Source organism: Nothoprocta perdicaria, unplaced genomic scaffold, assembly GCF_003342845.1.
Source record: "Nothoprocta perdicaria isolate Ctin4 unplaced genomic scaffold, notPer1 scaffold_69, whole genome shotgun sequence".
NCBI lineage: Eukaryota > Metazoa > Chordata > Aves > Tinamiformes > Tinamidae > Nothoprocta > Nothoprocta perdicaria.
In genome coordinates, this window is record NW_020455965.1 from 1,234,847 (window position 1) to 1,248,413 (window position 13,567).

The 13,567-nt window shown below is 46.6% G+C and overlaps 1 protein-coding gene across 1 annotated transcript in view; it reads left to right on the forward strand.

Annotated features, from left to right (window-relative positions):
* DEGS2 (delta 4-desaturase, sphingolipid 2) overlaps positions 1 to 13,567 on the forward strand; it is a 23,485-nt gene extending 9,918 nt beyond the window's left edge. Inside the window, exons 2-3 of the mRNA XM_026050438.1 lie at positions 6,053 to 6,795; positions 12,848 to 13,567. Coding sequence (XP_025906223.1) covers positions 6,079 to 6,795; positions 12,848 to 12,994 — 864 coding nt within the window. The 5' untranslated portion in view covers positions 6,053 to 6,078 and the 3' untranslated portion in view covers positions 12,995 to 13,567. The remainder of the gene's footprint in view (positions 1 to 6,052; positions 6,796 to 12,847) is intronic.

Consider the following 13,567-nt stretch of genomic DNA (forward strand, 5'->3'; position numbering starts at 1 on the left):
GGCGCGGGGCGCGGCGAGGCGCGCGGCGCCAGCCATGGGCAACCGTGTCACCCGCGGCGACTTCGAGTGGGTCTACACGGAGCAGCCCCACACGCAGCGCAGGAAGGAGATCCTGGGTGCGTCGCGGGCGGGCGCGGGGCGCAGAGGGGCTCCCCGGGCCGGGCGGCTCCCCCCGACGGCACCTGCGGGCGCAGGTGGCTCCGTCCCAGCGGGTCCCGCGGCCGCGCAGGTCCCTCCCGCGGCCGCGCCGGGCTGCAGCGTCCCCTAAGAGCCCCGCGCGGGGCGCAGTTAGGGACCCGGCGGCGCCGTCGGGGCTGCGGCGGAGACCGGCGCCCGTGCGCGAGCCGAGCCCAGCGCGGCCGCGCCGCAGAGCGGCTCCTCCCAGGCTCGGGCGGTTCAGCGCAGCACGCTCAGCTCAGCGCTGAAGAACTTTTCTGGAATATATACATTTTTCTTAATAATGTGGAATTTCACCTCCTGTCAACTAAACTGCACTTTGAAATCTTTGGAGCAGATTGTTTTCAGGTTATTTCTTCATTCAAGCCGAAGAGCGGGAACGGTCTGCTTGTTGAGGCAGCCGAGAGCAGGTTCACTGGGAATCCTCCTAAATGCAAGTTTTCTGAGTCTAGTAGTAGGGGAAAAAAAGCAATTAAGCATATGGGTGAGTACTTGCTAGAGAGCGAGAAGCCCCAAGAATTTAATAGAATAAACTGCTTTCTTTGCCTTGTCTCAGCGACAAGGCAAAGGTCTTTGGCGAGGTAGAGTCTTGTATTTTTGTGCTGTTCAGGCAGTGTTTGACTTTGCACATGAGAATGGTGCATGTGGAGGCTTTTGCTTCTGTTGTTTGAACTTCTTAAGATGTGTGGAGTTGTTTTTGTTTGTTGGCTTTTGAGGCTAGTTAATGAGAAGAGCTAATAAGTTAGAATTGCTTCAGCGTGTGGTAGCTAATATCATGGAATTATCTTTTCACCATTTTACTAATAAAGAAGTTTTTTGTTGTTGTTCTTAATGCTGTTTTTCTCCCCTTTAAATAGTAGGCTAGAGTTTTTGAAGGTCTTTTATAGGGGAAGATGAGGCTTGTGGCTGAGCTGCTGTGCAAGTGCTGTGACTGATGCTCACGTTTAGCTTTTCAGCTTCTCCATGTTTAACAGATTAATCCAGGGGTTATAAAATCCAGAAGAGGGGGAAAAAAAGAGAAAACAAAAGTTTCTAAGAGCATCATAGCATCCCATTCTGGCATTGGTACAGTCACGGTCACTGTATCATTCAAAGCCTGATGGTCAGTCAGGAAACCTTGAGCGTGTCCTTACCAGAGTGTCTGGTCTTTGTTAGTCTTTGTTCAGCTGGAGGGCACTGTTTGCATCGTGCGTACATTTGAACATATAAAGATGGATTTAAATGCAAACCTGAAATTATTCATCAGATATATCCATATATCCAGACAAGAGAGACTGAGAAGTGCATGAGGCAGCTCTTGTGTAGATTCCATGTTTCCTTCACGTGTTGCCCCAGGAGGCTTCCAGAGGGTAAGGGAGCAGCAGTAATGGCCTGTCAGCGAGTTGCACAGCCTGGCTGGAGAGCTGATGGCCCTGGGGTCTGCGACGTCTGCAGCAGCGATGGTGGCCTGCAGTGGTAGGGAAATCTTGTCAAGCCCAGGGTGTTCGAAGCAGCTTTCTGGTTCTTGGCTGGTGGGGTTTTTACCCCAGGGCTGCCCCCAAGCAGTGGAGCTGTGTGGCGGGTGTATGGACCACGCTGGCCACAAGCCGACGCCAGGATTTGGTTGCAGGAGGTCAGCCTGCTAGGGATGGGATCCTAAATAGATGCAGTTAATGCCAGCAAGTAGATCTACATTTGTTTTTGCACAGGGAAGAGGTAATTATTCCCTGTCTCTTATCTCTTTGCTTTGTAGTACCTTGCTCTTGAACCTTAGACACTAAAATTTCCCATGTGCTTGGTACTATCTAGGTGCCAGCTATGATACAAAGGAGCTTTCTTGCCAAGAGGATACTTTGACCCCAGTCCCTAGTTCTTGATCATATCATCTCTGCTTTTCTGGTGTTGAAATATGATTATTCTGTTGGTATTATCTCGCCTCCTTGTTTATGAAAGGTCCGTTCGTGTCTTGTGTCAGAAGCAGGACTTGGGTAACTCTGTGGTGAGCAGGACTGGAGAAGTGACCTGGCTTAAAGCTCACCTGACAGGGAAGGCTTTCTCCCACGCCTGCCTAGCCTAACAGTGTGGCCGTACCTGTGTTACTGCCACTCAGCGCAGGCACAGCGGGTGGCTGGGAACAAGGCAGAGGGCATTTGTACCTCTCCTAAAAGCAGAATTTCTGCTCCGAGTAGTAGAAAGGACCTGCTGGATTAAAGCACTTGCAGGACTTGCACACAGAGGGAGGTGCCGTTTGCTGCGGTCTGGAGGGAAGACGTAAACTTCGTTTCTTCTCAGAGGCTGTAACACCATAAGCACACAATGAATAGGCGCGTTTCCAAACGCGAGCAGTGAGCAATGTGGTGCAGCACAGAGGACCCATGTCTTGTTTGTGATGTGGGTTGGATCTAATTCTGTAAAATTACTGCAGATGAGTTGGAAAATGTCTTGCTTCATAAGATCCGTGGAGAAGACTTGTTTGCCACTGAGGTTGACACCTGAATGCCTGCTGCTCACGGCAGGCTACAAGTATCTGAGTATGACTGAACACCAAGGAATAATTATATAATTGGTTCTTTGGCAAGCTGTTTTGGAGGGAAAATGGTGCAAGTGGCTTCTGTGTAGCAAGGCTGAGTTGTTCACCTTCTTGCATAGGGCATCAAATCAAAAAGCCAAAGCTCATTGTGTTTATTCCATCTTGCTGAATTCTGAGTATAACAGGTTTCGGCCAATGTGAGCTCTGTGCATTTATTTAGCGATAACTAGTTCTTACAGCTGCCTATTTAAAACTCACATTCATGGAAATTACAATGAAATGCACCCATGGAAGCGTGCAAGATGCGTATCTTTAGCTTCAACCAAAGCTCTGAAACGCGTGCGCTGCTGGCGAGGAAGCAGAGTCCGTTTCCCCTTTGTGCCGCAGTGCGTGGGTGCCCATGGCCACCAAGGGCAGTCGAAGAAGCCACCGCCCGTGTCCTGCCAGCCCGCTGTGGGAACTGCCTGTAAAATACATTATTTGTGCAGCAGGTCATCTCCTGCCGACAGTGCACGAAAGCTAAGCACAACTGAAGGCTTCGGCTGCTGCATGTTGTAGGTTTTTGGTTCAAACCTAGTTCCAACACAGGGAGTAGGGTCTGAAAGCTCCCGTCCTGTCTGTGCCTGGTGCCTCTTGTTTGCTTTGGCAGGGACTTGCGATTAATAGAACAGAGTCCAGGACAGTGTCATTGCGGAGACGTTTTTCTTTTTCCCTTTGATAGATCTCTGAAAGTCTTGTGCTGAGTGGTGTTCCCACACTGACTATACACGTATGCTGCTGTTGTGGTTAAAATAAAGGAATGTGGAGAAATTAAACCCTTTTTTGTTGCTCTTAGCCTCCCATGGATTTGGGCACTGCTGCTCATTTGAAACTCCATGACTTTTATGTTTCCGGATAGCTCCAGTGCTAAGGATATGGCACCATATGTCAAATCTTGAGAAAGCAGCAATAGTGGGAAAAAAATGTGTGCAGACAAAGAGTAATTTCCCAAAGAGAGTTTGAGAAGGAGAGAAGGAGATGACCTCTAGAAAAGGGGCTGGAGGCTGCAGAACCTGCTGCTGAGGCACCGGAGCAGCTGGAGTTCTCCTGGTCCCACTGTGCCCTGATGGACAAATCTTGGTCCACAAGGGTCCATAAACCCTTGTGTGTGTTTGTTTGTTTTTCTTCACTCCCTTTATCTATAATGGCTGAAAGGTTTGGACTATTTGCTTTTTCCCTGGTCCTTATCCCTCTCCATGGTGGATACTAAGGAGCTCACTGTAAATGCCACTGTGTGACCATGGTCATGTACTGGCCCTGAAAGGGCTCAGGAAGGCTGGAAGAAACACACTGCTCCGTACACAGTACAAGGCAGGCAGTGCGATAAAAATCTCTGCTCAGATGCCTTTTAATGTGGAACTTTAATGATTTCAAGAGCAGAGAGTAGAGCAGAGTGGAGGTCTCTGGCAGCCTAACCCAGCAGAGGGGTTTTCAGGATCCAGTTTGCTGAACAACCTTCAGCAACAACCTTTCCTGCGGTTTCTCTGTTTAGTGGAAACAGAAAATGTTTATTCGTATTAATAACACACAGACACAACATTTTGGCTTAACTATTATATGAAATTTTATTGCTGGAGAGCAAAATTCATGTTGAATTTAATACTAGACCCTAACAAGTAACATAATAGCTGTCACTTCTGATAAATGCAACATTCCCGCATTGCTTCCACTACCAGCAAGGCTTCCAGATATTCCTGCTTCTGACTAGCAGCTACTGCTCTGAAATCTCCTTAATTTAATCTGCAATCCCTGTTGGCCCCAGGAAAAAGAAATACTCACAAAACCGTCAGTGTTCTCAAGCTACAGTATAAAGCATCCCTTGCTTAGTTTCATCTCCCCCCTTAAAGGGGAAAAAATGGACATTTTTGTCAAAATGACTTAAATTTGAGCAGATCTGGTTGCTATGTATCTCTTTAGTGACTCTGTAGTTGCAGGAACTTGCTTCTACCAAGTGCAGGAATTAAAATTTGAGAGCATTTATTTAATTATTAATATTTCTGCTTTTCGTATGGATGTACCTAAGCAGAAAAGAAAGATATTTCTGTAACAGACTTTATAATCAGGTCACTGTATCCAGTTATCTTTTAGGATGGATACTCAATACCTGGGACCTTTTCTAAAACTTTGCTGCTTGTTTAAGCATCAGAGAAAAACTTGTAGCATGCTAGCATTTCTAGTTAGCATTTCTGTAATTTTAGAAGCATCAGAATCAAGGAAACCTACATTTGCCCCCCCCCCCCTTTTTTTTTAAAGTTTGACTGATTTTAAAAACACATGGGTGTTTTTTAGAGCTTTTCTATCACCCACAAAATCTCTTTCCTGCCCTAATGTTCCCAGCAGTCACTTTTCCCCCACTTGTCCTTGCAAGGGGAACAACTGAGACTTCCCTTTCCTCATCATCTTCCACAGCACTTAATCTTTATGGTCCCTGCCTCCTGCCAAGCTTGGCTGAACCGGGCCAACAAGCCGGGAGCCGCTGGCATCGCTGCAGAGCGTGACCACAGCAGCCTGCCCCCTAACCAGCCCTGCATCTGTCTCACCTACTGTCGACTTCTCAGGGTTCATTTTTATAAAAACCCTGCGAGCTGCTCTTGGTGCCAGCCTGTACCCCTGCTGCCAAGGTCACCTGCAGTTATGTGTATGGTCCCTGATGTTTACAGTATCCACAGCTGTGTGCACGCAAGTTATCCTGATCTGATTTTAATGCGGTAGTTTGCACACCATAGGGTGGTGGGCGGATGACATTTGCATTCATTGAACGGGCTTATCAAACTGCTGGGAGCACATTGTGGGACTACAGGCTCCAGAGTTACTTGTCCTGCAGTCTTGTCTGTGTGAGCTATACTGAAGAATGAGAATGAGTAGAAGAAGATCGGTAGGTAGGTAGAGGCCATAGAAATACAGGAAAATGCACGGAAGAATAATTGGAAGTGAGAAAGATGGGTTAGTAGAGACACCTGAAGCAATGAAATACACCTGGAAGATAAGCTGTGCTTCTGTGTTTCCTTATTTTTTTTTTTTTTTTTTTTTTCCCCCTTTAAAAGAACAAGTAAATAGCCAACAAAGCCAAAGGTCAGTAAGCTGGTCCTGTACAGACATGTGGCACTGTCACAGTCAGCCTATAGGAACCTCAACAGGACACGGTGCTGGAAGAAGAGTTGGGACTTGTACATCAGTAAAACCCTCACAGTGCTAACCCTGCTCTTGAACTGCCATTCGCAAAAGTAGGGCCTCAAACGCAGAGGGATAAAACTCGAGTGCACCAGTAGTGATGTGTTTGCCTACATGAGAGTTAATGAGATATTCTGTGTTCCTTTTTCTCTTCAGCCAAGTATCCAGAGATCAAGGCTCTGATGGGACCAGATCCACACTTAAAGTGGATTGTATCTGGAATGGTTTTTGTGCAGCTTCTAGCATGCTACTTGGTGAAAGACTTATCCTGGAAATGGGTTTTCTTCTGGGCTTATGCTTTTGGGGGATGCATCAACCACTCCATGACCTTAGCCATCCATGATATTTCACACAACGTTGCCTTTGGGAACAAGCAGACCAAGTGGAACCGGTGGTTTGCAGTTTTTGCCAATTTGCCTATTGGAGTTCCTTACTCTGCCTCTTTCAAGAAATACCACATCGACCATCACCGATACCTTGGCGGGGACAGCCTGGATGTCGACATTCCCACGGACTTTGAAGGATGGTTCTTCTGTACGCCGCTTCGGAAGCTGCTTTGGCTCTTCCTCCAGCCTCTGTTCTACAGTCTGAGACCACTGTATGTGAACCCCAAAACCATTACCCAGATGGAAATTTTTAATGCTCTTGTGCAGTTTTCTGTAGACCTTGTAATCTACTACTTTTGGGGGCTCAAACCTATTATTTACTTAATAGCAGGTACAATTCTTTGCATGGGTTTACATCCCATTTCTGGGCACTTCATAGCGGAACACTATATGTTCTTAAAAGGGTATGAAACATACTCTTATTATGGACCTCTGAACTGGCTCACCTTTAATGTAGGCTACCACATGGAGCACCACGACTTCCCCAGCATTCCTGGGTGCAAGCTGCCAATGGTAAGTACAGCATGAGCAAAAGTGAATTGGGTTTTTATAAAAAACTATTGAATTGTTTCAGAGAAATCACTCCAATTCATAGTTATAGATCCATTCTTAAAAAAGAAAGCTTTTTGGATTTGTTTTGATTCTTTTTTCTTTTTTTTTTTTTTAACCAGAATTTGAAAGAAATGGCTGTCAAACAGCTTTAGTATCCAGTTTATTAGAAGGAAATGGGAACCTCACTGTCTTGAAGAACTTGAGCAATACCTTGCTCATAAGATTGTTGTTGGAGTCAACAATGGCCTAAATTGCTCCATTTCTTTCCCCTATCTACAAAGTTTGGTTTCTTTGAAATTTTAAAGGCCCATCTGAACTAAGATAGGAGGCAACCATTGCTTGAATTTTGTCTGATGAACAATATAATAGCTATATACATAGCATGAAGCAACAGTCTATTTTGTAAGATGACATGAGCACTGGGGCATGTTCCAATCTGACACAAATAACACCCCTGAAAAATAAGACCTCACTGTGCGTGATTTGCTTTAGCTCTGCTGCCCCAGCACAGATACTGAAGATACCTGGTGTGCCATGGAGAAAGCCCTGTGGCTTTCCTCCTTTGAAAGCCAAGCTGCTTTGCATTTGCATTTTATCAGCTGTGGGGATCAAACTTGCAGAGCCCAGCTGTGTAGGCATGGTTCTGTACCCACCTCCAGGTGTACAGATGCTCTTTGGGGTGTTAATACACCAGGGAGTTCTTTAACAGCAGTTCTCACAGGATTAGAGGTATGTGACTTCGAAGCATTACTCCTACACACCAACCTTCTGGCACAGCAGGCGGGAAACAACTTCTGTGTCTGGTCTGATGCAAGGCTGGGAAGTACTGCTGCAACATGCTCACGAGAAGGAGGTATTGCAGAGGAGGCTGAGGTTCAGGAGCTGTGACCTCCCTACTACTGTAGAACAGACAATATAGCCAGGCAAATTCAGTTTGGGAACCTTGCTTTAGTGGATTAATGATGTTCTTCATGGAAAAAAACACTGTTTGAGAGGAAAGTCAATGCAAGAAGAGATCTTGTGGAGCAGCAGAGCACTAGGAGCCTCTACATCGGCTCCAATTCTGTTTTCATAGAATCATAGAATCATAGAATGCCGAAGGTTGGAAAGGACCTCAGAGGTCATCGAGTCCAACCCCCCTGCTCACGCAGGGTCACCTAGAGCACGTGGCACAGGGCTGCATCCAAGCGGGTTTTAAAGATCTCCAAAGAAGGAGACTCCACAACCTCTCTGGGCAGCCTGTTCCAGTGCTTTGTCACCCTCACAGTGAAGAAATGCTTCCTTAAGTTCCTGTGGAACTTCCGATGCTTCAGTTTGAAGCCATTTCCTCTAGTCCTATCCCTGCCCACCACTGAAAAGAGGCCGCCCCCCTCCTCCTCACTGCCTCCCTTGAGGTATTTATACATGCTGATCAGGTCCCCCCTCAGCCTCTTCTTCTCCAGGCTGAACAGACCCAGCTCTCTCAGCCTTTGACATATCCTACTTTACTGCTGGAGCTGGGTCCTGGAGAACCTGGCTATTCCTGGTGGGAGACAAAGCACCCCATAGGGCAGCCAATGTTTACAAGTGAAGATCTTGTGGCGGGCACTCCTGTTGCTCCTAGAGCTGGTAGCTCAGCTAGCAAGTGTATGAGCATAGCTTTACTTTGAAGTGTTCAGACTGGTTAGAGGTGCTCAGATGTTTAGATTACTGAAATGTAAATACAAGAGGAGGAGGAGGTTAGCACGTTATCTTACACAAGGGAAATGAGTGACTAATTGAACCTGCTGGGACTGTTGCTCCAGACCTGAATGAGCTCTGAAATGCTCTTCCCCACCCACATCACAAACAGTTTAGCCTAATCCCTTGAGGCAATGCAGCCCTAAAAGTGTTCATCCTCATTTGTGAAGTGGATGAAGCTATTAGTTGAATTTCAAGGATTTGTCTTCATAGGTTTCTAGCTGTAGGGCAGCTGAGACCTGTCCTGCTGGTGGAGGAGATGGGAGGCACGAGGCTTGTCAACCACTGCTGTGTGACAGAACCGTGTGGAAAACTGAACCTTTGACGCGTGGTCAGTTACAAATGAAAATCTGTTACCAGGTGGAAATCCTTTGGCAAACAGCTGCTGTAGAAAGTCCTTATTCTATTAACGCAAATAGGCTGTCCTTCTCCACACATCTAGAAGAAAATATCTCTGACTTTTTGTGGAAGGAGGTATGGGCAGAACCTTTTTTTCCTATAGCTCTGATGTATGAACTTCATAACAAGCAGAGGTAGAAACATCCCCTTGCTCTCCTCCTGTCTTCCTCCCATCAAATCCTTCACAGGAAAGGAGGGAAAGTTTAGAGTTTTCAGTTTCTTAAGCTACTCAGATTTTCAGTCTCTTAAGCACTCAGATTTCCAGTAGTTGATTTGTGTAATATGGAAGACCTCTCAGGTTTAGCTGTTTTTATTTGTAAATATGGAAAACAAGGTCCTTTCTTAGCTACTGCATATTTGGGGCCAGAGGGGATATAGGCTTAGAAAAAATAAGTTCCACTTGCTTATCAGAAAGGTAAACTCAGCTTTGCCCTGTTATAGGTGGCTCATTCAGAATGTACTAAGCAATATAGTACATTTGCCACCGAGAAGACCTGTGCCCTAGCTCTGTGGCAGATTTGAAGCAGGAATAATTAGGCTGTGCCATTAGCTTTTAGATATTAGAGATGAGTGACGTGTGTGCAATAAGAACTTGTCCTACTAATGTGATGACAGTTCATGCAAGAGAGCATAAAATTCCATATTGGAGTGGAGGGTTTGCTGTAAAAAATACCGGTAGACTTAGGACTGAGCTAGTCTTTGTGTGAAGCTTTATAACAATAAAATATTGCATTCTTTACTGAATGAGTAAAAAGAGCCATTCTTCCTCCTGAAGGATGGGTTGTCCTTATGCTGAGAGGGGAAGGGAGAATGAAAAGGAAAGTGCTGCTCTCCCTGCAAACTCCGATAAAAGCTGGACTGTTACCAGAGGCAAACTAGTTATTCATTAAGCTTGTGGGAAAAGGAAAAGGCAAGGTATGAGCAGAGATTTCTTAGACAGACAAGAAAACACGGTAGCTGTGCACTTCTTGAAATACGGACTTCATTAACCCTGTGATGTCCAGGAGGACGAGCTTGGGTGCTTCCCTACTTCATCCCACCCCAAACCAGGAGTATTTAGGGAGCTCCTGCAACATGCTTTCTAGCTTTGTAAGCAGCATCCTGCTGCTTCCTGTTATAAGGATCTAGTTCCTGTATGACCTCAGGACAAACAGTGTAAAAGAGCTGTGGTCAAATGTCTAGGTTGTTGTTCCGTGCCTTTCCGATAATAGGAGAGGGTCCTAGTAGGATCATGGTCCTGCTGCTATACCATGTAAGATAAAAATCCAAAGCAAAGTTTCAGTCCAAAAAGTTGTTATTTGCTACTTATCACTTTGACCTACCTGTAGCCAAGCCTCAAAATACCAGGTGCCAAGTACTAAACCAGCTCTTTGCAGACACTGTGCATTATCCACCTGTGACATTTGCTCACCAAAACCCAGCAATGAACAAAGGCAAGATTTTCATGTGTGTGGACAGTCCAAGTTTCCAGAGGGTCCACTGAAGCAAATGGAGCCTTTCCAATCAACATGGAGAGCTTGAGGCTGAAGTTAGGAGTAGGAAGGTCTGGAAGTACTTTGTTGTAATACTGCCTTCCTTGAGATGACAGTAATACCAGCTTCAGAATTTATCTGCAGTTTCGTTTTGCACAAAGAGATGCTGAAAAAAATGACACCACCAGAGTTGTTTTTGCCAGGTTACTTTTTTGTGTGCAATCCTTGTCAAGAGGAAAGCACTTTTAACTACTTCTTTTTTTCTTTTTTTTTTTTTCCATCCTGCATGATGGGAACAATAGATATAAACAAAAGAAACAGCAAACTTTCTCATGAATTTCATAAGACAACATTTCGGATGTCACCGCTCTTCTACCTCCTAACTGCATCCATTAAAATTTTCTTCTTCCCCATTCCCCTGCCAAAAACACATTCTTGTGGTTTACTTTCTCCCCTCCCTTGTTTCTGCACATCTGACGTATTTTTCTTGCTCAGGGCACTGGGAAGTTGCACATGGTGCAAATGGCACCTGAATTCTTGCACAACCTGCTGTTGGGTGCAAGGCAGAACAGGGGAAGGAGCAAAGAGCTGCTTTAGGTGTGAGTTACGGCTCAGCAGCTTATATGAGACCTTGGTCATCATCTTTGCCTTCCATACCAACCATCTCATTCAGAAAGACCTGCTGCCCTGCCGAGCTGCTGAAGTCTCACATTCGGTGGGCAAGCAAGTCCTTGGTCACTTGATGCTGGCCCAGCAGTGTGCTAGTCTTGGCTAAGGCTGCCTGCTTCCAAAATACGGTACAGGAGATCTTCAAAGTTCTGGGTGTACTGATTACCTTAATTATTAATAAATGTATTTGGGATGGCACCTTTACATCTGTTGTGCTACTGCAGGATATGGGTATGGAGCATATTTAAATGCAAGTTTCTGACCTTGCATGTTGCGTACCCCAGCCCTTCAGCCCTACACCCAGACCAGTCTGCTGACCAAGTCTGCTCAATGTGTCCCAACTACTGGGTCTGGCATGGGTAGATTGCAGATACCAGCCTCTCTGCTAAGCCATTTTTGTTCTACTTCCTCCCCGGGGTCATTCTCAATTAACCTCATGTGCCAGAAGGCACAACCGCTACCTGAGACCTTGTTCCCAGGCACAAAAGCAAAAGCTCTTGCAGCCGGTGCCTGTCACACAGGCCGGGTCACGGGCAGTGTGGGCAGGAGGTGGCTCTGGCCCCTGGGGCCGGCAGCCAGGAGCCCTGGCTTACAGTTTAACTCCCATGGAGATCCTTCCCTTTCCACAAACAGACCAAGTGCTCCGTGAGGTTGCCCCATTAAAGTCTCAGGTTCTGCCTGGCGCCCTCCATGCAGGTGACCCTTTGCGGGCAGCTCCTCTGACCTTCACCCAAAGCTCTGCTCTGCTCTTCGCAGCCACCACGAGGCTTCGGCCGCGTTTAAAGCAGCAAGTCTCGTGTTTATAAAGTGCCAGTGCTGCTCGGCAGGGCAAGTCCTCTCCGATGGAGCCCCAGGAGCACGTTGTTTGCTCAGGAAGGTGGGTCCCCGTAAAACGGCGCCTGCGGAGGGTTTGTGCAAGCTGCAGCAGCTGCCGGGCTCCGCCGAGCTGCTCCCATCACGCCTGCTCTCAGAGCAGAGCAGCAGCACGGAAGGAGGAACAGGGACAACTGGTAACTCCGGAATCCTGATAGTCCCCTAACCTGCAGGCTTGAAACTCTCATCTCTTCTGGGCTCAGCCCTTGCTTCTGCTAAACCCAGCATCACCTCCAATACACAGCACTGCTGTGGTGGGAACAGCCTTTCAACCGGGGGATTTTAACAGGGATAAAGCTTTATTAGACTCATGATCTAATAACAATTATCATAGCACTTTTAACACCGGATAGAGGAGAGCAGCCCTCCTGCCTCCAACCTCCTCTGGCTGGTGGAGGAACCTGCATTTCAGCCTTGTGTCTTAGCAGCAGAGCTAAACCCGCAGCTCTCCCCAGGGCTCTGCTGCTCTCAGTGTTTTCTCAGCTGGTTTGAACTCTCACACGTGGAAACCTCAGCAGCTAATGCAGCATGTGGAAAACAGTGATTTAAATGCTGTATGTTGGAGTCTTGGCAGTGTATAAGATAGAACAGTTATCTCGTGTGGAGATTCCACCACCTCCCACGTAAGAGAAAAGTTCTGACTCATCCAGATGCAGACATCCATCATCTTGCAAATGCTGTGAACAAAACTCACTGCAGAGCTCTGCCTAGAAGTATCCAGATAGGTTTAAGCATATCCTGGTTTGGCCGAGCTTCAGAAGATCATGTGCCTGACAAGCAGCTTTACCTGGTGGCCAGGCTACCTGATCTGAGCAGGCCACCAAACTCACCTGACACTGCACAACTAACTGCCCTCTTCTGTCTCTCTCTCGCTCTTCCAGGTGAAGAAAATCGCAGCAGAATATTACGACAACCTCCCATATCACCAGTCCTGGATTCGAGTTCTTTGGGCATTTGTTTTTGATGACACCATAGGTCCTTATTCGAGGGTTAAAAGACTCTGCAAACTGGCGAAAGCGCACGAGTAGGGCAGCTCCAGCTGCTGCCCTCCTGTTTTGTTTGTTTGTTTGCATGAGCTGAGCTGTCAGCAGTGGTATAGAAGGCTGGGTCTGTGTGTGTGTTCGTGTGCATGTGCTGAAATAGCACCCGCCTACGTCTCCTGTCTCCCTGGAAGAATGATGCAATTGCAGGCACTATTTTAGTATATTGATACTTTTAAATAAAGGATGTATGTTTATGTAACACTGATAAACTAGATTAGAGAAAGCTATGCTTGTGTGGACCTCTGGTCTAGACTTAAAATTGACTTCCTCATCCAGGATTAAGTCTGTTTAAGTGTGTTTGCAGGCCTGGCTTGCAAAGGAGAGTGCTGTGTGTGTGGGTATGTGTGTTTTGGGGCTGGTTTCTCTTCAGGCCAGCTTAGATGGACCTATTTTGCATGCTAGGGCCCATGCAAGCAGCGGGGCCTGATGTGCACTAATAAGTTATGCCTTCTGTAAGAACCCAAGGGTACTTTTAGCTTGAAGTCTTTGCTAAACCAGTACCTTGCTTCTGACCACAGCTGATAGCTCAGATTTAGAATAAAGAAGAGAATATGTAGA